This window comes from Lacerta agilis, chromosome 13 (genome assembly GCF_009819535.1).
Source record: "Lacerta agilis isolate rLacAgi1 chromosome 13, rLacAgi1.pri, whole genome shotgun sequence".
Lineage (NCBI taxonomy): Eukaryota > Metazoa > Chordata > Lepidosauria > Squamata > Lacertidae > Lacerta > Lacerta agilis.
This window is the reverse complement of record NC_046324.1, coordinates 25,442,882-25,470,807: the sequence shown is the minus strand read 5'-3', so window position 1 is coordinate 25,470,807 and position 27,926 is coordinate 25,442,882. Positions and strand designations below refer to the sequence as shown.

The window sequence follows — 27,926 nt, the reverse complement described above, 5'->3', positions numbered from 1 at the left end:
GTTCTTGAATCAATAATGGGCTGGATGAAGGCCAATACACTGAGTTCAAGCCAGGTAAGAAGCTCCCAGGCCAGCCAACTATACTGTAGATATATGAATTTGACATGTTATGGATGAGGCTGCATTCTGTGAAGTAGAGATGGGGAACCTCAAGCCTATGGAGCTGAATGCAGCCCTCTGACATATTTTCTATGGTTTCAGTGACGTTGTTTTGATGCTGCTTTTGACTTTGAAAAGAACATTGTTGTTTCGCAATCTGCCCCTCCCTGGCACTGTGTGGTTCTGCGTGCCTTTGTCTTGCTAGAATTTCCTTGAATTGTTGTAACAACTTATTGTCTTGATGGAGTGGTCTGTGTGTCTACAAACCTGACGTGGCAGGAATATAGTATACTGTGCAAAGTTAACATTGCTCCATCTACACTTGCGTCCAGGCCTGCCCAACCCTGCCCCGCACCCCAGCCCAATTGAAAAATTACAGATTCTTGCTCTAAAACATCAGGTTTGTAGCCTGGGTGTGCTCTTGCTAATCCACCTTTGCAGACAGGTGCCCTGGTGTCTTCTGTAGCTCATAGAATATTTTAAGAGTTTGAGATAGAATGACAGCTACAAGCCTTATTGGAGAAAGAAAACTTGGCATGTTATTCATACTCCTGATAGCATCCATCTTAGATTACTGCAATGCCTTCTACCTGGAGCTGCCTTTGAAGGCTGTTTGGAAACTTCATTTGGTTCAAAATCCAGCAGCTAGGCTCACTTGAACAAGCTAAAGGGCATATTCTGCTAGTGCTTAAACAGTTACACCAGCTGCCACTTTGCTTCTGGGCACAGTTCAAAGTGCTTGTCTCGTTAAACGTAGGGCTGCCATATGTCCAGATTTTCCCGTACATTACCAGAATTTCAGAGGGGGGCATGCTTTGTCCTGGATCTTAGGTAAATTAATAAAATAAAAAAATTAAAGTTTTTGCGGTTTTGTAAAAAAAAAAAAAAAGTTCAACAACTTTTGGGGTGTCCTGGTTTTTACTTTCTGAAATATGGCAGCCCTAGTTAATCCCCAAATAGCCTAGCAGCATTTCCCATAAGATATGAAGATCTTTAGGTCAGGGTGGGAGAGCTCTACCTTATGCAGTATGGTGGGTGGCAACATAGAGGTGGATGGTGTCAGCTCACCTTATCCCACTGTCATGGCTTCTAGGTTACATACAGCTGATCATTTTACTCTCTCTTATAGTTGCTAATAACACTAGTCTCTTTTGGATTTTATTCAGTTTTTTTATCATTTCAAAATTATGTTAAGACTCTTACAGTGGCTTTGACTAAGAGACAGGATAGAAATATTTCAACAAACAATATTAAACATAATTTCCTTTGGGTTATCCTTATAATTCTATAAAGATAGTTTCATGTGTAATATTTCGACTACAACTGAAATAATGACAGCTTTCAAATTATGCTCTTCAATAACTGTTTTTATTTAAAAAATGCCTTCATAAAATATAGAAAATAGTGCAATTTTCAAAATCAACTGGGATTGTAAAAATAAGAGGGAAGAAAAAAATGACTTTAAATGAAGTCTGAATGACACATGCACCTCTGGTAATAAACAAGTCACAGGTATTTCAAGATACTTAGTCTGCAATTCTAAAAACATTAGTAAGCCCTTGAACAAACACAGTGGTACTTCTGAGTAAATATTTGTAGGAGTATACCATTATAGATTTTTGTTTGACGAAGTATTTAGTCTTATCTTACAAAACTTTCATTCTTCGTGTAGAAATCATTTGTGTTCTAGACACCTTATATTGCATATAGCAATGGTAATACTTAAAACAACAACCCTATAACAATAGAAAGATAAAGCAGCAAACACAACATCAGATCATCCTCCCTGAAAGGCTACTTCCATATTAATACCAAAGTTGGCGATAAAAACTGAGCTGGTCTGACAGATTTTTCTGAAGTGAGAGTGCTGCAGCATCACAGAAAGGATGCTGCATCATGAGCACTAGTATACGTGACAAACAGTAGCGGTGCTCAGCAACCAGTGGGAAAAATGAATGTTCCTAATGACTATTATTATTGACACTTATCAGTTGCTTTTTTGGCCATAGCAACTCAAAGAGACATACAATATTTTAAGCAATAAATAAATACATTAAAACCAGCAAAAATAAAAATAAAACACCCCATAATAAAACATACCACCCATGCAAAAAGGTCACGTTAAAAGCTAAAGGCCTGATTAAAAAGCAGTGGTGACTAATTATATGTAATGATGGTGCCAGGCAAGCCTCCCTGGGGCAAGCATTCCATAAGAGGAGAGCCACCACTGAAATGCCCATTCTCGTGTTGCCACCCTCCATACCTCCCATGGAGGCACACAAAGAAGGGCCTCAGATGATGACTTAACAATAACCTGGTGCCCTCCATATTTTAGACCAGTGTTTCCCACACTTGGGTCTCTAGCTGTTTTTGAACTACAATTCCCATCATCCCTGACCACTGGTCCTAACTAGGGATGATGGGAATTGTAGTCCAAAAAACAGGCAGAGACCCAAGTGTGGGAAACACCGTTTTAGACTATAGCTTCCATCAGCCCCAACCAGCATAGTAAGGGCTGCCCTAATACAACAGCAGATAGGAGTACATTCACCAAAAGCAAACCAGGAGACCTCCACTGAAATGGAAGCTAGAAGATAGTGGTTTATACCCACAAGCTGCTTGTTAAAAGTTAGAAAACATGTCATTTGCCCTGAATCTGAAAAGAGCATTATATTAAACCTTCAGATGGAATCAGGAAACTGATATATTTCTTGTCTTTCAGTCCAATTATATTACATTAGAATCTTAAGATATTTTGTTTAGAACCCTTAATTTAACAACACAACTTTAGAATTCTCCTTTAATACAAAAAGGAAAATAGATTACACCATGTTCTAATAGAAGTACTTCGATTGGCTGTGCACGTGCATACACGTGCAATATCAAATGCTCCTACTTGAAAATGATCACTATGCTATACATTTTTTGCTTTATGAAAAAAATGCACAATTGTCATGAAAAGTTGCCCTATGCCACATTATGTTACCCATTCTGTTGCTTCAGTCCAATTTAGTTTAGAAAACAAGCTCTCCCCTTTATCCTCTTGCAGCAGCCTGAAATGCATTAACAGATGTGAAAAAGTACATACACTTTCCTTTGAAGTCACTTATGCTCCAGTTGGGGAGGGAGTGCCAAAAGAAGTTGGAAGTATGTGCTTTTAATTCCCTTTGGAATAACAGAGGTTCCTGCAGCAAGGGCGAGAACAACCATTTCCATTTGTATTTCTCACTGAACTTTGGTGTGATCACACTTTTACAAAAAGCTGTTATTTCGCAGTGCTGGTTGCAGAGGCAAAACAGCAGAACCTTATGAAATTGTACAAGGCTTGCAAAACAGTGATCTTCTGATCACTGTTTTCCTCATACCTGCAAAAACAGAAAAGCGGGGGCGGGGAGGAAGACAAGAATGCCTACAGCTCTGCAAGTGCTTAATTTGTGCTAACATTTTCCAGAGATTCAATGCCAGATACCATCCTCCTTAAAAAACTTAAATTTTGTGGGTACTTGAATCTTTGAATCTAACAGCTGAAGACTATATAGCACTTTGCATGCTGAAAACTGAGAAAGAGCAGCAGTAATGCAAGTGATTCTGCACTACAGCTTGGGTTCCCAAGCACTGAGGCTGGGCAGAAATATTAGCACTTGCTAGATTAGCCTTGGAGGCAGTGATGAACTTTTCATCTAATCAGTTGGCCCCAGAATCATGGCTGTCACCTCTCTTACACTCTCTATGTAATGCAAAGTAAATGTTTGTCCTCAAGTGCTGTGTATTTCATGGTTCTTGAAGCCCACTCATGGGGCCTTTAAAAATGCCAACAAACTCCACATGTCCTTGTGGCTTATGTTCTTTTCCTCCGATCTGACCTCCCTGACCTCTGTACAAGACTAGATAAAAGATATGGTCCATAGTCAACTGATCTTTAGGAAGTCTTACGGAAAATCCCCCCCTTGACTTGTTGACTATGCCAATTCCAGTTAAAATAGCCAGACAATTCAGCAGACCTCTCCTGATGCACTACCTGAAAAGGAGAATGCTGGAATACCAAAGTCACTTTATGATGACTGAACCATTGAACTTTAAAAGTTCTACCACTGGAATATGCTAATATTGACAATTAAAAGGATAACACAGAGACCAACTTAAGAGCACTGATACAACTTATTTGGATCTTTAGAGGGGTCATTGAAGGGTGAATATCATCCTGCCAATCTTTCCTGAATTATCGCATGTGAAAATATAGAAAGTCAGCCCTCCACTAAAACCCATTACAGTATTTTAAACATATGAAACTTAAGAAGATTTCAAGAAGAAATCCAACTTAGCACCCTAGTTTATCATGCTTGATTAGGCTCCTTGCTGGTTGGGAGGACCAAGAGCAAGATTTCAAGCCTTGGGAGAAAGGAGAAGAGACACAAGTCCATACCTGAAGGTTCGTCAGTGTGACAAGAGCAATTAACATAACAGTATGACCCTGTTTAAATAGCATTCCCACATGAACTTTATTCCTGATCCTGCAGCCTGAAGACCTGGAAGTCCTCCAAAGAAAGTGAGCTTGCAAGTACCAAGCATTCCTTTTATAAATACCCCAGTGATTACCAAAAGATCTCTTCTTCATTCTGGGGAGTAGTACAAGAGGTGCAATGAAAGGGAAGAGACGTGTGACACTGCTTGGAAAGCAGAAGTGTAACAAGATAGGCCAACAGCAAGGGTGCCAACAAAAGACAACCCTCCCAAACCAACCACACCTCTTTGCAAACAAGCCTGGATATGAGGGGAGGAAATGCAGTCACATCGGAGAATACCCCTTCAGTTGCTTCAAAATTTCTTCTGATGGATTCTGTCTTCTTTTCTTCTTTGCAGGGGAAAGGAACTTGCACAAATTATTGCATCAGACACCATAGTTGAGTTACAGCTCTCTTGCAGCAATTCCCATTTGACAGCCCCAAATTCTTCTTCAATGTAAACAATTCAGTCCTGGCATGCATTATTTTATTTTGAAGTACAAGCCCTATATTCAGCCCCAACTTTAACAAACACCTTCCTATACTGTTGCTCATTGCCCCAATAGAAATTCTGCCTAGACCTACTTGCATCACTTCCAAGGCACAGTTCCTGCATACCCAAAAGTGCTGCTGACTGTATGACACCACCAACAACTTTAAAACACCGCCTTTTCCTCACATTCCCTTGCTTACACCATTGCTGAACTATTCATATAAGGATACCGCCTAATCTTTAAACACATGCTCTACCTTTTTTGCAGTTGATTACTATTGCTTCTTGTCCTAGCCTCATCAGACAGAAAGAACAAGTGCCCCCACCTCTTATTTCTGAGATAGTTTATATTCCATGAAAACTATCAGCATTTGACAGCAATTATTGTTATCTTGGGGAAGACTGTCACTTTCTTGCATGCTTTCTACTCATCATTTCCCACTTGACTCCTGTATTCAAATTTCAGGAGCCACACCCACCCTGCAACTGGAAAAGAAATGTTTGTATTTCTAGGAGACAGCGCCACATTTCTAGATGCTAGGGCAATATGAAGCTAGGATTTGTCCAGCCGTTCCCCGTCACAATGATCCCCCCTCAAGAAACTCTCAGTCTTCTATCTAATTTCCTTCAACTCCTTTCAACAGAGCAACCCATTTCACAACACACCTCCCTGAACTATTTCCCCTGCCAAAAATTCTAACCCACCTGTCAACGCCCAGCCCCATTCTGGATCTAGCCTCATCTTTTCAATTTCAGAGCATCCGGTGCTCTAAAGTACAGGCTTCATGCATTAGAAATTACGACCTATGCTTCCTAAGCTTTAAATAACTCCCAGATCACTTATATCCTCTTCCCATGACTCCCAGGCAGCCCTCCTTCCAAATCCAAACTAACCACCCTCCCTCCCTCCCCGAATCCGTTCATTTCCTAACCCTTAACGCAGACTCACAACTTCGCCCCACAACCTTTAAGTGCTCCCATCGCATCCCCAGCCTCTTCCGTCCGTCCCTCCCTCGTATCCCCACCCCTTTCATCTCAGGGTCAGCAGTGCTCCTACCCACCCACCATTAACTCACTTTTTGATACAGACCCCACCGCGCACATTTCTGTCTCAACAGCCCCTCCCCATTGCTGTTCCTCCTCCCAGACCGTCCTCGCAAATGCGCGCACACGCACACCCCGGCGCGGGAAAGGCCCCCTCCTCGCTTGCTCGCTCTTCGAATCCAGCCTCCGACGGCTCTTCCACCCGTCGCCTTCCGCGGCTAGTCCCGACTGCGCCTCAGCTCGCTGGTTCCCAACCGGGCTGTCCTCCTTGGCCGACCGTGCCGCACTCTCCCATTGGCCCCCGCCGCCCTTGGTCGCTCCCCATTGGATCTCGTGTGCGCTCCTCGAACTCCGGTTGGCTCTCGCGCACGTCCGTAACGGAGGAGCTTTTTTTCGGCAAGCGCCCGCCCCCGCAGTTATCAGGTTAGTGTGCGCGCTTGTTGGCCGCGTTGGGGGATTCCGAGCGGAGCTGGTTGAGCGCTCAAAGTCCCTCTTGCCTCGCGCGCTGGCTTTGGTCGGGGGGGCGGGAGGGGGGGTCCCTGGCTTGCTCCATTGGTGTCAATACAAAAGAGGGAGCCGAGCGCAGCGCAGCGAGACGGAGCGAGCCTCCTGCTGAATCAGGGACATGGACATGAAGAAAAGGATCCACTTAGAGCTGCGGAACAGGACGCCCTCCGACGTAAGCCAGTGCAAGGAGATTTTTATTTTATTTTTGTAATGTGGGGCGGGGGGCTTTGTGAGAAGGTGTTGGTACGGGGGGCAGCTTGCAAAAAAGAGAGAAGCTAATACATTAGGAGTAAGGGGGCGCGCTTGCCGTGGGGAGAGGTGGGCGCCGTCTGTGCCAGCTGCCGTCGTGGGTGCTTTTGCTGCCCTTGAGGTGCCCACGGTGTGTATGTGTGCGCGCGCGTGGCTGTGTGTACCCACATGGGGGGGGGGGTGCCCAAAAGCTCACGCGTTCGAGTCTGACCAAAGATGAGGCGGGGGGGGGGGTAAGAAAAATTACCACCCGGTTTCCAAGGCAAGGCTCCTTCGTGTTTGGTTGCCCGGGTGGCAGGGAAAATAGCGCCCCGGGAAAGCGCGTCGCAAAAGCCTCGGCATAATAATGGCTTGTCGAGTTGGCGCTGCGCTCCGGCGGGGACTGGCGGAGTTTGCCAGGATCAGGTTCTGAAGCCGGGAAGGTTGGATGGGGGGTCTGCGAGCGAATTGGGGGGGCGATCACCAGTTTCCATTGCCTCTTCGCAGAGGATCAGGCGAGGGTGACTGGGGAGCCATATTTGCAACTTTGTAGTCCTCATGAACGCGCCCTTTCTCTCTCCCTCTCATCCTCCCCTCCCCAGATGTTGCGAAGCTCAGGCATAGTTTTTGGGAGGGTAGGGGGAGTTTGCATTCAATACAAGTGTTGGAGGATGGGTGGGGGGCTTAAACCCTCCGATATAGCGAAGAGGGCAAGGAAGCTGGCGGCCAAAGCAGCCCCTGATGGAGCCACCATCCTCACGCAAACATAAGATACACAAAAAGGCGGGCGAAAGGAAGCGGGGGTTGCTGACTGGTTGGGTTACCCCCCTTTTCCTCGGGGCTGGACTTGGGATGTTGTTCTGCTTCTGCCTCTAAATAAAGCTGAAACTTTGTCCGAGCGAGGAAGAGGTTGGAGCTGCATTTTGCAAAGTCTCCCAGCCTCGCCCGGGCGATTGCCAGGGCTCCGTCCTCCCCCCACCCCCTGCACATTTGCAACAGAAGAAAACACTTCAGCCTGTGTAAGGTTGGGATTGGGGGGAGAACTTGAGGTGCTGCATCCTTTCCGCCCCGCCGCCCAAGGAGAAATTAAGGTTGCCCGTTTAGAAGGCTGGTCTTCGTGGGGAGAGATTTGGGTGGCTTCTACTCTGCGTAAAGACGATGGCTTCGAAACCGGAGTGCGAGCTCTCATCTCCCCCTCCCATTCTTTGCAAGAACTCGCCTGTGCCTGGGGAAGCAAGTGCCCCCCCTCCCCAACCCCACCCTCTTTAAAGATGTTTTCCTCCGCTAACGCGGGGGTGGGGGCATTTACGTAAGGTTTTAAAATCATAACGCAGTTTGGTTCCACCGTGCTGGTGGCGGTAGTGGGGGAAATTGATCTGTCACCTGCCTCCTTTCGCCCCCATCTCCGTTACTACCCCTGCCTCGGAAGCAGCAGAGCTCTCTGCGATTTCGGGCCCCTAGACAAGCACAAGAACCTGACCTGCAGATTTATGTAACGTGCTCTTTAAACTTTAAAAGAAAGAAGTCTGGAAAGGGGGGGGCGCTTTTTATGGCACACAGACCGGCGCAGTTCTGCTTCTCCCTCTCGCTCCATCGCGGGTGTTGACTAAGGCTTGTGCGGGCAGACGGGTCTCTGGCCGCGGGCGTGTTTGTGTGCGCGCTCGTGGGGACGCCGGAGCCGCCTGCTTGTGGGTCGGGAGCTCCGTCGAAAGAGCGCACTCCTCGGTCTCTCTCTCTCTCTCTCTGCCTCCGCCCCGCGGAAAGCCTCTGCCTAACTTGGGTCTCCTCGCTCGCGCTGGCCACACACACTCACTCCGAAGTAGGACACGGCGCCATCTTTCCCCCCCGTCGAACTGCAAAGGAGAGAAGAGGCTGGGTTGGGAAGCGGAGGAGCCCTCTGGATCCACGCCGGTCTGGAGCTAGGAGGAGAATGCAATCTGCACGGACGCCTAGAAAACAAAAAAAGGGGGGGGGGACATGCTTGTTCTTAGCTGGGCGGGGGAGTGTCTGTGGATCGCGGCGCCCGCCCGCAGGAATCTCTGCGCGCGGTGCATAATTCATGGGCAGAAGGTTACCTTTTCCTTCCCGGGCGGCGGGAGCAGCGGAGCGAGCGAGCGAGAAGCAGGGAAGCGCCCCCACCCACCCCGCGCCCTCCTCCCCCGTGCGCACGCTTGGCCTCCGATCACGGGAACGGACGGGAGGGGGACGGTGGCGCTTAGCCGCCTCGGAGCCAAAGGGGGCAGCCGCCCGCCTGCCTGCCTCCCTCCGCCGTGCGTGCGTGTGAGCGAGCCGAACATGACTGCCAGCTTCCAGGGGCTGCCATTTTGTCACTGGTGTCACTGAAGCGGGAGGGGGAGAGGCGCGCCGTTTAGACGGGCAAAACGGCCAGGAAAAGGAGGTTTGCACAAGCATTACGGAAGTTGCACCCAAGGTGATTGCGGGGCGGGGTATATTTTGAAGGACGATCTTGCTTTCGGGGGCCCAGGAATTTCCCATCTGCTTGCTGTTGGCGGGAAGGGGGGGGGGCTTTTGGAACCAGCCAGTCATTTTAAAGTGCTTCCCGACAGAGACAATATTTGGGTAGGGAGGAAGGGTGGGCTCTGGCGAAACGCAACGAGGGTTTTCCATCCTATTTGGGGAGGGGATCTGTCTGGGGCTCCTGCCCTATAGATTCTACAGTCGTTCCCACCGTCCGTTGTCAGTGGATTTTCTTTGAATTGTGGAAGATGTGGGAAGGCAGACTCAAGGCCATCTTTCCTAGTGAGACAGGAAGGTTCCTTTTCTCTTTGGCGGCAAAAATACTGGCTCTGGGTTTTTACTTTATTGTATTTGAGTTACCAGCAACAACCGTGGAGCTCCTTTCCTTTCGAAAAAGCAATTGATTGCCAACAGTTCCACTTTAAGAGAATGCAGTGCTGCAAAACTATCATTTATACTGTATCCTAGTTATTGCTGAAGAGAAATAAGTGGGTGAATTCTTTAGACTTTATGTCCCTAGCAGAGCCTACTGCTTAAAGGATTTCTTGTAGGTTTGGCTACTGTCTTCCACTACAATGATAGCTTAAAGCTAGAATTTTAGCCATGGGATCACATAATTTTATCAAGAGAATTTCACAGTATTCTGCAACTTCTTAAAATAATATCAGATTACTTCTAGATAGGTACATTTTGTCATGCAAAAGATAACCATCTATTTAAAAATGTCTCAGTTAAAATGAAAGCAAGTATTGTTAATCTGGCTGATTCATTGGAATATAGTGGATTTATTTATAGTGTGGCATTCCAAACATGTATAAAAGTGGCTTTATACCTAACTACCTTTTGTTCATTTACTATTCATTAGGTTTTTGCTAGACATTTGAATATTTGCTATTCATGAAGTTCAAGCCAAGCATTTGGATTTGTTTTATTAAAGGCTCTTGCTTGGAAATAGATTACAAATGTGTCCAAAGCAAGGCAGATTAACTTCCAATAAATTTTTTGTTGAGGGTGATGTATTTGGAATACTGTAGTCTGTGTGGTTTATTGGGTTGCTGGTGGTGGTTTTCTTTTTTTCTTTTTTCTTTTACAAGGATTGAAATTATGCAAGCAGAGTCCATTAAAAATCAAACAAATCCTCTGTTGGGGATTCTGTTCTCTTGCCTTGATTATATGAATGGGAGCTTAGCTATAGCAGAAGAGCCCAGTGGATTGTGTCCAGGGCAAAGTTGATAGTTTTAACCTGATGTATCATATGCCAGTCTTTCCCAACCTGGTGCCCTCCAGATGTTTTGGACTACAGCTCCCATCAGCCCAACACAATACAGCTGTGCTGTGCTGCCTGGGACTGATGGGGATTGTAGTTTAACATAAAGTATCTGGAGGGCACTAGGCTGGGGAAGGCTGTCATGATGTTTTTTATGTTAACTCCTTATGCCCCGGACCTGGTGAATTTCAATTCTATATGAACCGTTTAACTGAAATGTTTAATTTAGCAGAACTTCCTTTTGTTTCTGCACTTGTCTCAATATTCCATGGATCTCTGTAAATAGGAGTTGGCTTTATTGGAAAAACTACAGTACATGCATGCTTACCTACGCTGTAACACAGCCGGTTACTTTTGAGATCTGGTAATCCTTTTGGTTTACAACAGACGTTTGTTTACACAGGTATAGTGGGCAAGACTATTGCACTCCATTATTAAGATATCTACTTCATAGCAAAATCAAGGAGCAAGAAATTTAACTCACCCTGGTCAGCAAGATGAGCCTCAGCTACTTGAGCCTGGAACTGGAGAGGAGTGCTGGGGTGGGGGTGATCTTAAAGGTGCATGGGGAGAGGCAGTCCTCTGCCCTCATTTATTTGGAACTGGGCTAGATGATTTTCAATCTGGTATTTTACTTATGAAGGGCTTGCAGCAACATGTCTGGAGCTCTGTGTAACAAAAGAAATAATATTCTCAGTCCTTTCCCTTACTGTTAGGTGTGGGTAGGGGGGATTGAAAACTAGGTGGAGGGTTAATGGAATGGAGTATTGTGGAGAAGGGCATGGCTGGCTGACTGACTGGGACACTGAACAGGAGGACACTGCAACAATTAGTTGCAGGTCTTTTGTATCCCAACTGGAAACTTTGAGAAGAAGGGGTGTCAAGAGATCAGTTGATCCCCTGAAGAAGAGGGAGCCTGGAAATATGGGATGATCGTAGATTCGTAGAACTGTAGAGTTGGAAGGGGCCCCAAGGGTCATCCAGCCCAACCCCCTGCAATGCAGTAGTCTTAGCTAAAGCATTCATGACAGATGGCCATCCAACCTCTATTAAAAAACATTGCACTGCATGTTTTAATTGTTCAGACGTTTTATCCTTCTGGTTTTTAAAATATCTGATCTTGCAGCTGTGTGGCTTTCCATTTTTCTTTCCACATCCCAGAATCTGGTATGGTAAATCCTGGGAGCCTGTTGCCTGGTTGGTGGAGAAGAGTTTGCTGGACTTCAGCCCCAGCTTGGCTGTAATAGAGTATGAGGAAAGGGTGGGGGGAAATATTGGTGCAACAAGGAGGATCTAGTGCCACTTGCTAGGGAGGGCAGTTGAGTGGCTGATGGCTCCTAAGTATACAATTATGTGTACTAGGCACTTCTGTGCTTTAGCAGGGAGCTCAGTCCTTGCCCACATGCTCTTGCTGTTCAGTTTCTCTCCAATAACCTTCCTTTTGCTGAGACAGCAAGGAGGTGCTGGCTTTGCTTAATGCAGTTCTTCAGCCATCTGGCTCCCAGAGGCTCTGCCTGCCTGCCTGCCTTTGATGGGAGGGGTTCCTTTGGTACTCTGTAGGGAGAGTATTCCTGCAAGATGTAGTTCTTTGCTGCTGCTGCTGCTTGTTTTTATCTGATGTGATTTCCACATTGTAAGCCAGGTAAGCAGTGTTGAAGGACTCAGTTTCTGCAAAGGGAATTACCCCACAGAGACAATTTCAGAACATGTTGGTTCATTGTAATTGTTGAACAGAGGTTAGACTTTGTCTGAAAAGGCAAATGGTGGATTCACTATTTTTTTTAGAAGTATAATAACCTGCTGGCTTTGTATGGAGAAGAAGGAGGTACACCCCCATCTCTTTATAAAGTGCCTAATGGTGAACTATATTCTGGTGACATCTTTATAGTCAAACACACACCATGTGTTTTTATATGGTCTTGTCTACCTGACATCTGAGCAGCATGAGCCTGGCTGTTGGATCAGGCCAAAGGCCCATGTAATCCAGCATCCTATTCTCACAGTGGTCAACTAGATGTCTCTGAGAGGCCTTCAAACAGGACCTGACCTTGGTTCTGCATTGTTTTTCTTTCAACTTTTTTTCCAGTCACTGGCCTGGTGTTTTTCATGTGAGGGACCCTTGGAAACGTTCTGTTCCATGTACTAACCTCTTATTTGAGGACTCCGAGTTTTCCACCCATTATTCTGCTTAACTGTACTATTTATGGGTCACAATGTTTTCAAAAAACCCAACATGCCCTTTTATGTGCCCTGTCTGGTACTAAATAGCACACCTGCACAAATCCCTTGACATGAATAAGAGCTGTGCCAGAGCAACCATCTGAGCTATCCCATCTGTAGTTAAGTCATAATTTGGCATAAGAAGAGTCCTGCTAGTTCAGGCTAAAGGCCTGTTTAGTCCCAACACCCTGTTCTCACACTGTGACTGACTAAATACCTCTGGGAAGCCCTCAAACAGGACGAGAGTGCAACAGCAGCGCTCTCCCTCTTTGTAAACCCCAGCAACTGGGATTCAGAGACATAATGCCTCCTACTTGACATAAATTAAGAAAGCTACAGGCATCCCAAAGTAACAGCTGTGGATTGTCCAGTAACAGAGGATACCCTCTGTGGTTGTAAAGCCAGCTTTGAGGTTGCACCAAGACCATTGGATATTTCTTTTGTCTCCCCACCTCCCTCCCTCCCTAATTTGGGCTGGGAAAAGTGGGAGGGTGCCTAAAAAGACTTTCATGGGATGTCCACATCTGTGAATTAGCCATTGAAGGTAGTCCTCCTGTTTGGACTAGAGGCTCACCACACCTTAAATTCTCACACATTTATTATGGCAAAAGGTTTCATGGACCTGAGCCCACAAGAACCTACGGCATAATAAACGTGTTCCTTTCTAAGGTACCGCAAGGCTCTGGCTGTTTTTGCTGCAATTGACTAACCCTGCTACCCTTCTGGAAATTACAATAAATGCCATTTCATTTATTAAATTGCTGTTGCACCCTTCTTCCAAGGAGCCTAATTCCTCCCCGTCCCCTTTGTGAGATGGCTTAGACCAGTGTTTTTCAACCTTTTTTGGGCAAAGGCACACTTGTTTCATGAAAAAAATCACGAGGCACACCACCATTAGAAAATGTTAAAAAAATTAACTCTGTGTCTATATTGACTATATATAAAGTAATTTTCCCACGGCACACCAGGCAACATCTCGCGGCACACTAGTGTGCCGCGGAACAGTGGTTGAAAAACACTGGCTTAGACACACACAGAGATAGAACGAGTGCCCCCAGTGAGAGCTGCACAGATGGAGGCAGGTTTGAACTTAGTTCTCAGTCATAGTCAGATACTCTGCCAACTGAACTACCCTGGCTGTCTGTTGCTGGGGCTTCTGTAAGCTAGGAGGGCCAGTCAAAGGCCATTCCAGGAGGCTGGAAGAACAGAAAGCTCCCTGGTGTTTGATTTATTTGTGTAGATACTTACACTGGCCAAATATATATATATTGCGAAGAGTGCCATTTTGAATCCACAAGATGCAAGATCATAGCCAAGATGTTGGGCCCTGGGCGATGGAGATATGGAAGGTTAGGCTGAAATGCACTGCAGGACCACAGCTGGGCTCAGGCATGCAGGGTCAGTGGGTGGATTCAGATAGCTTATCAGCAAGCCATTCATGTAGGGAGGATTGTGTATTAGAGCGTGGTACCATATTTCGCCCCCCCCCCCATGCTATAAAAGGAGGATACTTTTGCTATGTGAAGCACTTAATTGATGCAGAACACTAACAACAGGGATCCTCCTGGGACAAGTAGCAGCAACCTTCAAAAGCAAACTTCCACGGAGGAAGCTGAGGGGCATATTGCAAGGAAGATCCAGAGAAACCAGTTTGGAAAGCAGTTTTGGGTTCAGTGAAGAGCAAAGCTGTGGGGTGCCAGGATTCGTCAGCAGTGCAGGGGTGTGGTGATCTGTGCTTTTGAAAGAAGGTTTAAGCGGAGGCAGAGAAGCTGACTAGAGATCTCTGCTCTTTCCCCTGTGCACTTTTGTAATAAGTTGCAAAGGCCTGTTTCAGCTGCCCTTGATGCAACTAGCACAAAACCACCTGAGGACAGTTTCAAGGAACAGGATGTATCATTTGGAGAAGGACCCGTGATAAGGGGACATGATAAAAAACAACTTTTTAAGCAGCCATCTAATTTCACTGGGGCTTTTAAACCACCAGAATGGGTGGGAAACCTCAGGCTGTCTGTGTTCCTTGGCACTCTATGAAAAAGCCACACACCCACTTCCAGGCAACTCCTGCTTCATCTCTCCCTTGAGCACTTTTACCTGGCTGGAAAGAGGCTAGCATCTGATTGTGCCTCTTGCTTGCTTGGATGGAGGACAGGGAAGGGGTGTGAGTGTGATGAAACTAGCCTGGTGTTCAAAGGTAGAATTTATACTTGTTGCCCTGCCCACATTTGCCTCTGGCCCCACCCAACACTGGCACGTGGCGCCTGGAAAGTTGCCCAGAAGTGAATTTCTTGGGCATAATTATTAAACAATATAAAATACCTTAAGTTTTGAATAAAATTAGCTTATATTTGATGGAAGATTTCTTGTGCGTAGAATATTTGCACATGGTTTGATTTGGGCCCTGCTGAAAAACCCTGGTACATGTGCTTAACTGTCCTTTCCAAGCAATTATTGTGGCAGTGAAAGTATGGCTGTAAGCTGCCTTGAGTCCCTGTCAGGGGAAAAAGGTGGGAATAATAATAATAATAATAATAATAATAATAATAATAATAATAATAATGGAAGAACAGGATATCTTTTATAGTTATGGAAAATACATTTTTATATAAGTAGTAAGGCATAATAGAGGATCAAGATACAGTTGCAGACATAGCTCGTGTCTGCTTTTCTCCCTTTGAATATTAATGTCAGATCACACATGGAGTATAGTGTCCATTTCTAGGTGCCACAATATAAGAAGGATATTGACAAGATGGAGCGTGTGTGAAGGAGGGCAACCAAGTTGATTAAGCATCTGGAAACCAAGCCTTATGAGGAATGGTTGAGGGAGTTTAGCCTGGTAAAGAGGAGATGCAGAGGAGATATGAAAGCCATCTTCAAATAGGGCTGTCAAATGGAAGATGGCACAAACATGTTTGCTGACAGTAAGAGCCAGTGCTTTTTTCTGGGGGGGGGGGGACGCAGGGGTACACATACCCCTAAACATTTTGTGAATCTAAGTTTGGCCTCATTGAGGGGCAGTATTTCAATATGAGTAGGGAAATGAGAGTAGGCCTACCCCTAAACATTTTTTTAAGAAAAAAAGCACTGGTAAGAGCTATTCGATGGTGAAAGGACTCCCATGAGACGTGGTGGACTCTCTTCCTTGGATGTTTTTAAGCAGAGGTTGGATGGCTCCATGCCATGGATGCTTTAGTGGATATTCCTGTATTGAAGCTGTTGGACTAGACGACCCCTTGCATCCCTTCCAACTCTACAATTCTGTGATTCCAATAGGTGCTGCGTCAGTCTAGGGCAGGGGTGGGGGAACCAACTGTCACCCTCCAGATGTTGTTGGACTCCCAACTCCCATCAGCCTCAACCAGCATGGCCAATGGTCCGGGGTCTGACAACATCTGGAGGGGCACAGGTGGTTCTCCTTCCCCAGCTTAGGTGGGGGAAGGAGTGGGGCTGTGGCAGATGCATTTTGCTGCAGGGTTCTTGCCTTCTCTTGCCTCCCTGTCTTTGCTAAAAGATGCTATATTCTTCTGAGGCTCTTAATCTCCCCCCCCCCCCCTTATCGGCATCAGTTGCTTAGGCCTTCTTCTTTGTTATCTTGAGCACAAGCTGGCAGCATATGGTCAGATAGACAACAGTCTTGATCAGCTGTGTGCTGATCTTGGGGGTATTCTTATTTACTGAGGTCACACAGGGGCCTGGCTTGGCACTGTTAAAGTTACAAGAATAAAAAAGCTCCATATCAAATCTGCCAAACAAAACCAGCTGAAGATGCATGTCAGAATGATGAGGATATTGGGCACGCTCAGGCTTTGGAGTGATGCTAACACTGCCTGTTGCTTCTTTCCTGGTAGTAGGATGTTCCTCGCTCCCACCACCTGCAATTGATTCATACTATATTGCACTGAGGACCTTAAGAACAGTTACTCCTGGAAAAAAATAACAGTGCAATTTTGTAGAAACTTACAGCTGTTTACAAATAAACAGTTTTTGCTTAGCTGCAACATTAAAATGCATAACATTTATTTGTAAGCTTGCACTATTGATTTTGGTGTGTTTAGGGTCATAGTTTTTTGTTGTTGTTCAGTCGTTCAGTCGTGTCCGACTCTTCGTGACCCCATGGACCAGAGCACGCCAGGCATGCCTATCCTTCACTGCCTCCCGCAGTTTGGCCATAGTTTTACTCTGGTGTAATTAGAGGGCCTGGAGCAATTCAGCTGTGGGAAGATGTGTTTGATTCATGGAGCTTAGAGCAGCATATTTGTGGATGAACTCCATTTTATCCTCACAACTCAGTGAGGTATGTTAGGCCGAGTGTGTGAATGGTTCAAGGACACCTGTTTCACAGCTGAACCAGGATTTGAGCCCACTTCCAACAGGCTGCCGACAGCACTTACTGTCTCTCTCAATCTCTCTATTCATTTTTATACCGTAAAGGTAAAGGGACCCCTGACCATTAGGTCCAGTCATGTCCGACTCTGGGGTTGCAGCGCTCATCTTGCGCTACTGGCCAAGGGAGCCGGCTTACAGCTTCCGGGTCATGTGGCCAGCATGACAAAGCTGCTTCTGGCGAACCAGAGCAGTGCACGGAAATGCCGTTTACCTTCCCGCCAGAGCGGTACCTATTTATCTACTTGCACTTTGATGTGCTTTCGAACTGCTAGGTGGGCAGGAGCTGGGACCGAGCAACGGGAGCTCACCCCGTCGCGGGGATTCAAACCGCCGACCTTCTGATCAGCAAGCCCTAGGCTCTGTGGTTTAACCCACAGCGCCACCCGCACCTCTCTATTCATTTTTATACCGTAGTGTACATAAATAGCAAGTTGTCTCCTTCCATAAGGTAACTAGTACCCTGAAATCTACAGAGTGAATGGAAAAGAAGAGTGAATGGGCCAAGTCATTTGTTGATCTACAGTGTAAACTAGCTCAATTAGATGCAGAGACATTTCCTAGTAGCTTGTTATGGTAAACTCAGGCCAATAATTCTTGAAGTGCTGTTGCAGTTTGCTTCAAAACAGCTTGTATGTTTGTTTAAGGTGGTGGTTGCAACTAAATATAACTTTTTGTTGTTAATTTTTATCTGCAGGTTAAAGAACTTGTTCTCGACAACTGTAGATCAAATGAAGGCAAAATTGAAGGTCTGACAGATGAATTTGAAGAGCTTGAATTCTTAAGTACAATCAACGTAGGCCTCACCTCAGTTGCAAACTTACCAAAGTTAAACAAGCTTAAGAAGGTAGGTAGATGTCTGGTACATTCTCTTTATTTAAAAAGAAAAGAAAGGCATTATTATTCAAGCATGGAATGAGTTTGCCAAAGAGGAACTTTTACATCAGATGTTTAGATTTCCTTGTGGCAAAAGAGGAAAGCAAAATTGTGGTGTTTTATTTTAAGTTATTAATAGTAGGACACATATTTCTATGTAATGAGAGTTCCTAATGCATAAATTTCATCTCTGACATTGCCGACCCCGCCTCTCTCCTTAATTTTTTCAGCATAAACCCCTGTGACCCAACTGCTTCTCATCTCCTCCTTTGCCTCTTCCATCCATCTTTGCCTCTGGGTTGATTCTCTCCTGCCCTGCCCTGGACGCTCCTTTGCTCTTGCCTTCACCAAGAGCTCCTCTGTGTCTGCTGTAAAATTCCCTCTGTCAACTCATCACCTGCTCCCTTTCAGCACTGCACCTTGTCCACCATGATCTGCCTTGTGCTCCTTGCCTGACCTCCAGTCTATTGATCCAGTGGCCTTCCCGGCAGTATCCCCTCTTCCCCATGTCTGCCAGACACCTGTGTTTCCTGCAGTTTGCACCTTCGCTTCATCTGTCTCATCTGCTCTTGACTCCCTTAACCCTTTCCCAGCGTTTTTCTTTGCCCCTTTCAGCCTTCCTAGCTCATTCCCTCCATTTGATATCTCTCTCCATGGCCTTGTGAAGCTGAGTTACCTGTGGAGAACTAAAGAGTGGACCAACATTGTCCTTGATAAGCTCCCATATTCTCCTCTGCATCTTTATTTGCTGTCTACCTGCCCAAGCAGCACCATTTTGCCTCTCTGATTCACACCAGCTGCAGGAAATTTCACTTCCCATCTTCTTCCTTTGGATGCCCTCCTCGGGCACGTCCCACCCCACCCCCTTCTTGCTCCCTGCCCAAGACTTTCCCTCCTTATTCAGTGCTGAAATGGAAACCAACAGCTCTGATTACTTGCCGCCTCTCCTCTTTCGGCTGCCCTTCATCCTGCACCTCCCTCTTTGCTTTCCATTATTGCTTGATGAGTTAACTGCCCTGTAACCCCCCTCAGCACATGCTTCCGTGACCCTCTCCCATTTGGGAGTTGTCCTCTCCAGCACCATTATCCCTCCTCCACATACACAGCTTTCTCCTTCTCCCCCACAGTGCTCAAACATCCTGCAGTTTCCCTTGGCCCGTCTTTACTCTCCCAAGTACCACCCCCTCTCCCTTCCACCTCTTACCCTCAAACTCCTGGTGCACATGCCGCTTACTCCTATTGCCTCACCTCTGCTCTTGACACCCTCCGGTCTGGCTTCTGCCCCCTGAATGCTACTGACTCTACAGTCTCAAAAAATCATTGCAAGATCTAAAGGTGCCATGTTCTTCTTGACTTTCTGCTGCCTTTGATACAGTCAATTCCCCCACCCTCTGCTCCTGGCTTGCCTCCTTATGCCCTGGGTCTCCATGATGCTGTCCCCTGCTGGATCTTTTCCTACATGTCCTAATAGTTCCTTCAGTGTTTTCACTGGTGGGAGCTCTTCCTCTGCTTCCCTTCTCTCTGTTTGTGTCCTTCAGGTCCTCTGCTATATTTCCTCTCTCCACAACAAGGGTTGGGTTTCTTTTGTAGCCTGATAGTCCTCTCTGGGAAACTTTCCAAGGGCCACATGTCAGTGGTGGGCGGGGCCAGAGGCAAAAGCGGGTGGAGCAACAAAAGCTGTATTGTATAGTAGGCTTGTTTCTACACACACTCATACACTCTGCAAGGGCACATTCCAGCCAGGCAGAAACCTTAAGGGTGTGAAACAGGGCCTTTGAGAGGCGTGGCCTGAGGAGAGTTCAAAGGGCCAGACAGAGAGGCACCCCCCCACTTCTGCTCTCTATGCTGTCCCCAGGCAATTTAGGTCAGTGCAAGCCATTCCACAGAGCCATTTAAAGCCCCAAAATTTAAAATGTGATTGCATCCTGAAAACTCTATGCATGCATGCAGTTGCAAAATGTGTGGACCATTTATATATATATTTTTGCCCTCAGCTCGAGTTAAGCGACAATAGAATCTCAGGAGGACTGGAAGTATTGGCAGGAAAATGTCCGAACCTCACACACCTAAACCTAAGTGGCAACAAAATAAAGGATCTCAGTACAATAGAACCTCTGGTAAGTCAGTGCAAAGCTGTCAGAGAGCCACCTGAGGCCAGCTTTTGATGCAATGGCCCACACTAATGCCTGTGATTCATGGTGGGGCTTTCCTTGCCTGCTGCATTTGGGGCCCTGGCGCAGATGTTGTCACCAGAGTATTGGATTGGAACTGAGGCACCCCAGGCTCAAAATCACCACTAATCAGCATAGCTGTCAACCCTCCCTGCTGTTTCCCAATGCTACAATAAGGGAATTTCCCGCAAAAAAATTTGGAAAAGTTGACAGCTATGCCACTCAGCCATGAAGTTGACTTTGGGCCCATCACTGTCCTTGGCCTAACCCACTTCACCAAATTGTTGTGGGGGTCAAAGTGGGGAGGGGGACAATTTTTTCCCTGACGGAAAGGTGGGACTACAAATAACAGCGACAAAGCAATTGTGTGCATGGGTGGAGTCCTCTTGGGTGCCTCATGCCCTTTTCTCCTCTCCTGCTTGGCCTTGTGGGTGCCCAAACCTTACACCCCATGATCTCTTTGCCACCCAGTTTTGTTCCAGTGGCCCTCTAGCCCATCCCCATCAGAGTTTGTCTTATAGGAAAGCCTAGCAATGAGTGGTCGCTTCCTCATCCAGCCAGTGGTGTTCCTGGTCTACCTTTTGCCATTGCCGCTTCCAGGATCCTCCTGTCATATTTACCTTCCTTGTTTCCTGGTGCCTCTTCAGCAGTGGAGTGTGTGTGCCTGCTAGTGGCACAGGGAAGGGGATGGAATAGTGTGTGGTGCATTGCAAGAGATTCAACACCACACATTCTGTCAAGTCATCCTTGCCAAGGCCCTGTAACTTGGGAGGGGGGGGGGTTGCCTGTGGCTGCATGAGCTAATTATGGCCAAGACCAGATTTGAACAGTAGTTCACCCTCATAGCCCCCAAACATCACCACACTATCAGAATTTCTTCTCCATCTGCTGCTGCTGCTGCACTTGGTTTGCTGCATTTATATGGTGCTTTTCTTCCGGGGGGGGGGGGGGGCTTACAACTAAAAACAAACACAAGATAAAGCTTGTGAAAAACAAAACAAGAAAACAGTAGAGTTGCGTCAGGTCCTTGATGCAGTAGATGTCAGGCCCTTGATTCCACAGCTGATGGCCTGAAGTTCTCCTTCCTCCCATCATTTTATTAGCCAATAAAATGTTTGCTACCCTCTGAACCCAAAAGCTGAGAGAGCCTTCTTAAAACTCCAGAAGTGGTGCAAATCTTCTAGCTGCAGCTACTACTGCTGCCTTTTTGCTCCTTTTTGCTCTTGATTGACATGCAGAGTTGTTTCCACAGCTCCCTCTGGTGGTCACCTGAAGGGTTGATGTTGCCCATTGCCCGGAAACAAGGCCTCTTCCTTTGAGTGAGGCTTTGAATTCTCAGGGCAGCCACAGGTGACACAGCAAGTTTATTTCTCTTTCCGTGTGTCTGAGAGATTTGGGACTCTTCCTTCCCAAGCCTCCCAGGGCCCAACCAAGCCCATCCTGGTCTCTGCAGTGGCTTAAATGTCCTAGGCGTCTCCTGATGTGTCAGCTAGAAGACCTTCCTTCCTGTTCTGGGACATCTTCGCTTTTTAATACATACTTGGTGAGCTTTGGTCTTTGGTAAGGTTTGATTCTGATAAGTGAAACCCTTCATTTGCCTTTCAGGAAAAGTTAGAAAACCTGAAGAGTTTAGATCTTTTCAATTGCGAGGTAACTAACTTGAACGACTACAGAGACAACGTCTTCAAACTCCTCCCGCAACTCACGTATCTCGACGGATATGACCGGGATGACAAAGAGGCCCCTGATTCAGATGCTGAGGGCAATGCGGAAGGCTTTGATGACGATGAGGAGGAGGAAGATGGTAGGTCACTTTGTTCCTTACCTCTGTCTTGTTAGTGGAGTTTCCCAAGAGCAGAAACAAATGTCCTTGTGCTATTTCTGTATTAAGAACCTCTGGCAAAATTTGCTGCAACTCAGTACTTTTTAACAGCACTCTAGTTTTATCCCGAAAAAGGTTGGTAAAATATAAGAACAGACTTTCTGGATTGGACAGAAACTATCCATCTAGTTGACTAGTCTGTGTCCCAACAGCAGCAGATGCCTCTGGGAAGCTCCCCAGACAGGACAATGAGCCTTTTTTGCTGGTTGTTGCTCACACCTGCTGTTTAGAGGCTCCACTTAAGCTGTCATGGCCACTGATACAGACCTTTTCCTCATCATCCTCCAGATTTACCCCAGGCTTCTTAGCCTCGTGAGCTGCACATCGCTTTTTCAGATGCTCCCTTTGAATTTCTGCGGCGTCGCCTACTTTAGCTCTTTATCATTCTTGTATTTTAGTCCCTCTCCCTCCCCATTCAAGTACCACAAGAGCCTGAGGTTTGCCACATCCCATGACAGTGAGTGCTGTGGCGTATCAGGTCACAAGAGCAGAAAGCCTGATTCCGCAGCATCACGGTCTTTTCCCAGATCCCATCAATTACACCAACTCTTGGCACGAGAAGGACCTCCGGCTGCCACTTGGCTTTATTTGGCTGTAGCTCTTGTGAATTTTATCGTGAGCCTGGCAGGCAGAAATCAAGCAGGTGGCATCTTTTCCCAATGCGACTCGCCATGCCCAGGAAATGCTTTTCCTACTCAGCTTGCGCATGTCCGGCTGCAGGAAGACTTGATGGCAAACTGCTCTCAAGCACACCCGCACTGCTCCCCAGTAGGTCCTTGAAGCAAATTGAACGTGTGACCTTGTTTGCTTTTTGCAGAAGAGGAATATGACGAAGATGCTCAGGTAGTAGAAGATGAGGAAGATGAGGATGAAGAAGAGGAAGGAGAAGAGGAGGATGTAAGCGGGGAAGATGAGGTAAGAGTGTTGTCATTTGGGAGGGGCGGGGATAGAGCTGAGAATCTCTTGCTGCTGAACCAGTGCTGGAAGGAACTCAAGTCCTGAGATTCCTTAGGCGCCATTGTGGATTCTTTCCCTCCCCTTTGAAATTTCTGTTTGCCAATAGCTTTGCCAGCTTGAAAAAGTTCTGTACAAGGACAAAGCATGCATTTTTGGCTTTCTTTCCCACAGGAGGATGAAGAAGGGTTCAATGATGGTGAAGTAGATGATGAAGAGGAGGAGGAAGAAGCTGGTAAGCACAGAACTGAAATAGGAAAAATAATCACCTCCTTGTGAATGGTCAAAGGGTTACAGCAACGCAAGCTTAAGAGTCTGAATAGCCCATTCCTGCCATTGTGCCCAATAAGAGATATAAAATGCCACTGGGGGGAAAATCCATGACTGCAGTGTGATAAGATTTTGAGATATTTCACATGGAGGCTCTTTTCACAGAGATTCCTTCAAGATTCTTGACTTCAGATCTTCTGTGTGTCCCCCCCCCCCACTCAAGCCCTGAAGAGAGGCTGCTGGCTTCCCCCTGCCAGTTGTGGCTGTTTGATAAATGATAAATCATTTTTGTGCAGATGTTTTTATTCTTTGCACATACATCATGTGGTGCACAGTTGTTGTTTTTTTAATAATAAGCGTTTGGTAGACAGGACGATGGGGTCTTTTTTCTGGTGGCCCCCAAACTGTGGCACTCCCTTCCCATGGGGGTGTGTTATCTGTGTCGACACTTGGTGTCTTTTGTTGGTTTTTTTTATCCTGGCCTTTGGAAAAGAAACAGAAATTTTTACTTGCCTTCCCTGTATGGTTGTTAGCTGTTCTATGTTTTTGTTTGTTGATTATTTTGTACGTGCTTGTTTATATGTAAACTGCTCTGGACCCTTAGGATGTGAAAGCCCTGAGACGAAATTGAGCTGCCTGTTTATCGCCATTTGGCCCTTCAGTGGCTGGATCTGAGTGTGGGTTGCCGAGACACTGCTGGTAGATGGCTATTTGGGATTTGTTGGCCCCCCATCCTCAGTCTGCCCTCTGACTGACCTTTTAGTTCAGGCACCCCCAAACTTGGCCCTCCAGATGTTTTGGGACTACAGCTCCCATCACCCCTAGCTAACAGGACCAGTGGTCAGGGATGATGGGAATTGTAGTCCCAAAATATATGGAGGGCCAAGTTTGGGGACGCCTGCTCTAGTTGCTGCTCAGGTTTTCCTGCTTCAAATGCGAAGACCAGCACAGGCCTGAGCTGTGCTGGATTTGATGTGGAACAAGGTCATTCTATGCTCTGGCACAGAAAGGAGAATTTTACAGTGCTACTTCTTCAACATACCGGCTCAGTGCGCTTGCCAAAAATATCCCTGCAATGGAACAAGTGCCAAAACCATGGGGCCTGGGAGGTGTTAGGTCTGTCACTTGGGAAAACCATAACACAGCCTTTAATTTCTTTTCACAGAAGAAGAAAAAGGACAGAAGAGAAAACGAGAACCTGATGATGAAGGAGAAGAAGAAGAAGATGATTAAACTCAAAATAATCTGTTGTGGGAGGGGGTGGGGGAATAAATTTCCTACTGTGATTTGACTGTTTCTACCCTGTATTTCACCTCTCCCCCCCCTCCCTGGAGTGTAACGTTGCTGTGGGATCGAGCGGGACATGCATAATTGGGTGGGCGAGGGAATTGAAATATCATTTTTTAAAAAAACAACAACAACCTGCCACTCTACTTTTTGTTCCTGAATAATTTCCTTTTGTGCCCATTATTAGTTCCTGTTAATGCAATAACAAATATAAAGCAAGTGGTGAATTTGTTTCTTGGAGTGGATCATTCTGGACACACCAGAGTTTTGTTTTTGAAAAGACGAGCGAGTAAATTTCCATATGCGATGCAAAGGTGATCTGAAAGGTGAGATCTTTGGGGTCCTGAGAATGGCTTTTGCCAGTCTCTGAGCATTTTTTTCTTCTGGATGCAGCAAATTTTTGCGGTGAAAGCATTCCAGCCACAGCAGGGGGGGTGCAAGCACCATCTTGATAAAGTGTTTTTCTTTGTTGCCTGTTTGTGAATGGCTGCCGTTCCCAGGAGAAAACACACACACACACAAACACACACACACAGACACTATTTCCTCCACTTCCTGTAGGTATCTTTTTACTTTCGCTGTTTGTAAATAGTGACCAAATACGTAATCTCTTTCCCTGATTCCTGGCCCTTTACCACCATTTAATTTGGTTTGGGGTGGTGACTTTGCAAATCTTCTGTTGTGGGTTTCCCCCATACTTGTTATTATTATTATTATCATTATTTAGAGCACAAACCACCCCGAGGGGAATCCTCCTTGATTTGGAGATGGCTGGCAGACATTGATTCCCCTTGAGTTGTGCCCTTGCTTTATTTCAGGTATATGGAAAAGTTCTCTGTCAACGGCAGTCATTGAAATATATATATAAATATATATAAAAAAGTGTTCCTAATTTCCTGAGTTAACTGGTGAAATGAATCTGACAGTTGTAATAAAAAAGAAAATGTTTGAACCCTTTTAACTAAGGTGTGTACTATTTTGGTCTGTAAAATATTATATATATAGATATATTAACACCTCCTTAATGATAAGTGAATGAGAATCTGTTTCCACTTGTGCTCTGTAATACTCTTGAAGATTTTTACAAACCTTTAAATACTGGGGGGGGGGGGGGAGACGGACAATGCCGCATGTCTAGCCTAGGCTGGTTTCCTTTCGTACACTCAAGCACGGAATGCTAATTGCAAAAGTTGTATTTTCTTACCATGTTGCGAAGTCATTTAAATTGACTGTGCAACATTCCTAGTTGAATGTACAGTTTTAATTTCATATCCCTCTTTAAAAAGATAGTTAGAAGTGACTTGTATTTCCTAGTCAATATCTCACCTGTGTATAAAAAACAAAAGCAAAAAAAAACAAAAAACCAATATTGCAACCTTCCCTCTTGCTCCCCAAAGAGCCAAACTTTTTCAGTTTTATGTCTTGTTTGTCATTGATGAATTTCAATAAATCTTTTTATACAATTTTTTCCCCCTGTGGCTTATTGCTGTAAAACGGGCCACGTCAGAATCCATTCCTCGCTTGTAAAGACGGGTGTTTTTCTGTTTTCATTTTTTGAAGAACCTCATTCTGATTCATTGTTAGCAACACTTAGTGCATTATTTCAAAAGTAATCATGACAGCCTAAGAGGATCCCCCACGTACAGGAGGATGATACCTCTCGAGTGCCAGATGCCGCGGAACAATTGTGTGCACCCATCTCCATGGGACAGACCTTTTCGGTCCGAATCGGCAAGGTGATGCAGATTCATTTTCCATGCCAAGGTAAAGTAATCCCTAGAGTATTGTGGAGGTACAAGAGACTCCATCAAGGTGTTTGACTTTATGGTGCCTAACTCAGGCAGCTTTCTTAAAATTGGATTTTGACTTTGTGCATGTGTGCATTTAATGTGTGTAAAGGAAATAGCTAGCCTTATTCTACAAGACTCTCTTATTTGAGGATTCAAAACTTTATAGAGGCCCCTTCTCCAACCTGGTGTCCTGCAGGTGTTTTGAACGGCAACTCCCAGACAGCATGGCCATGAAATGATAAGAATTGTAGGACACCAGGTGTAGAGAGAAATTACTTTAGAACAGTGTTTCCCAAAGTTGGGATTCTGGCTGTTTTTTTTGGACTACAACTCCCATCATCCCTACCAAGCAGGACCAGCAGTCGGGGATGATGGGAATTGTAGTCCAAAAACATCTGGAGACCCAAGTTTCGAAAACACTGCTTTAGAGATTCATCATGATCATCTCTACACCTGCCCAATCCCCATTACTGAGGACCAGCTTCCCACCGAAGACAAAGGGAGACTTAACCACCAAATTTGGTTTTGGTATCTTGGTAACTTTTTTTTTTATTTTGTCACTATTTTTATGGCAGCATAAATAATAAGCGAGTGAGAGAACACTGAAATGGAGCAGGGTGGGGTCAGCGTTAGGCACAGAACACAATGTAAACATTGGTGGCGGAACATGGGGAAGTGGGTGTGTGTGTGTGTGGAGAGAAAGCACACCTGTCTTTTTGGGCGATGCTTGGCGGTCAAAGCATGTGTGGTGGGGGCACACACACATGAATGAGCACTATGCAGAACCTCTAGCAACTCGGGTCTAGATTTGAGCCGATTGGGACGCAGAATGAACTCAGCAGGACTTGGATGCCGCTGCGTCCAAGAGGGAACTTGAAGTGGGCGACGCATTACAACCTAAAGCCTCCCCGTTTCGATTGGCTCATTCTACGGCCACAACGTTCTTGTGGAACATTTGCTACATCCATTTGGCAGTGGCGATTGACAAATTTGGGGTGGTTTCAAGACAGTCTTGGTAGACACATGATTTCTTGCTGCCAACAATCCAAAATGTTCAAATATGACCCTCGGAACAGGATCTACCTTGAGTATAGCTCTGAGGATTATCTTGGACCAAGTTGCAGGTGTTTACATTTTCAGAGGCCGTATTTTTTACCAGTTCTGGGCCCAGAAGTCAAATCTCTATGTATGTATGTATGTATGTATGTATTTAAGCATAGCAATTCTATATACAGTAGCACTTTCTGAGTGTTCTAATTGCCTCAAACTCTGTGAAATCAATTGTAAGGTAGGCCCTAATATATTATCCCCCTATTGCAGACATAATGGCTCACCTATTTTTTTTATCTTCCCGTTCTAGGGTCCAGATACACGATAAGCTCCTCATCACAGGGTTCCTGCACTCAAGACCACAATGGTGAACTTATTCCAGGATAGTTGCACTGCGGGCAAAGGAATTTGAGTAATGGGTTCCT

The 27,926-nt window shown here is 45.8% G+C and overlaps 1 protein-coding gene and 1 long non-coding RNA gene across 3 annotated transcripts; one reads left to right on the top strand and one right to left on the bottom strand.

Annotated features, from left to right (window-relative positions):
• ANP32A (acidic nuclear phosphoprotein 32 family member A) lies at positions 1–26,128 on the top strand. 2 transcript variants are annotated; one of them, XM_033167315.1, is made up of 7 exons: positions 1–54; positions 17,919–18,068; positions 20,092–20,214; positions 21,874–22,072; positions 22,968–23,065; positions 23,279–23,339; positions 24,540–26,128. In XM_033167315.1, exons 1-7 carry the CDS (start codon positions 16–18, stop codon positions 24,605–24,607), a joined length of 738 nt encoding a protein of 245 aa, XP_033023206.1. In that variant the 5' UTR covers positions 1–15; the 3' UTR covers positions 24,608–26,128. The 2 variants fall into 2 exon arrangements, with proteins under 2 accessions (XP_033023206.1, XP_033023205.1); XM_033167314.1 differs by lacking the exon at positions 1–54 and adding an exon at positions 6,648–6,817.
• Positions 8,405–9,035, bottom strand: LOC117056717. Its single transcript, XR_004427752.1, has 2 exons — positions 8,949–9,035; positions 8,405–8,822 (listed from the first exon to the last, which is right to left on the bottom strand). It is a non-coding gene; the product is annotated as an uncharacterized LOC117056717 (long non-coding RNA).
• Positions 26,129–27,926: the final 1,798 nt, after the last annotated feature.

What these genes read in the sequence shown, in the direction of transcription:
- ANP32A (XM_033167314.1), top strand. Translation starts at nt 6,764, where the DNA reads ATGGACATGAAGAAAAGGATCCACTTAGAGCTGCGGAACAGGACGCCC. An exon ending in GGAACAGGACGCCCTCCGAC is followed by an intron (nt 6,818 to 17,918) that starts GTAAGCCAGTGC and finishes TTTTATCTGCAG; the next exon opens with GTTAAAGAACTTGTTCTCGA. An exon ending in AGTTAAACAAGCTTAAGAAG is followed by an intron (nt 18,069 to 20,091) that starts GTAGGTAGATGT and finishes TTTTGCCCTCAG; the next exon opens with CTCGAGTTAAGCGACAATAG.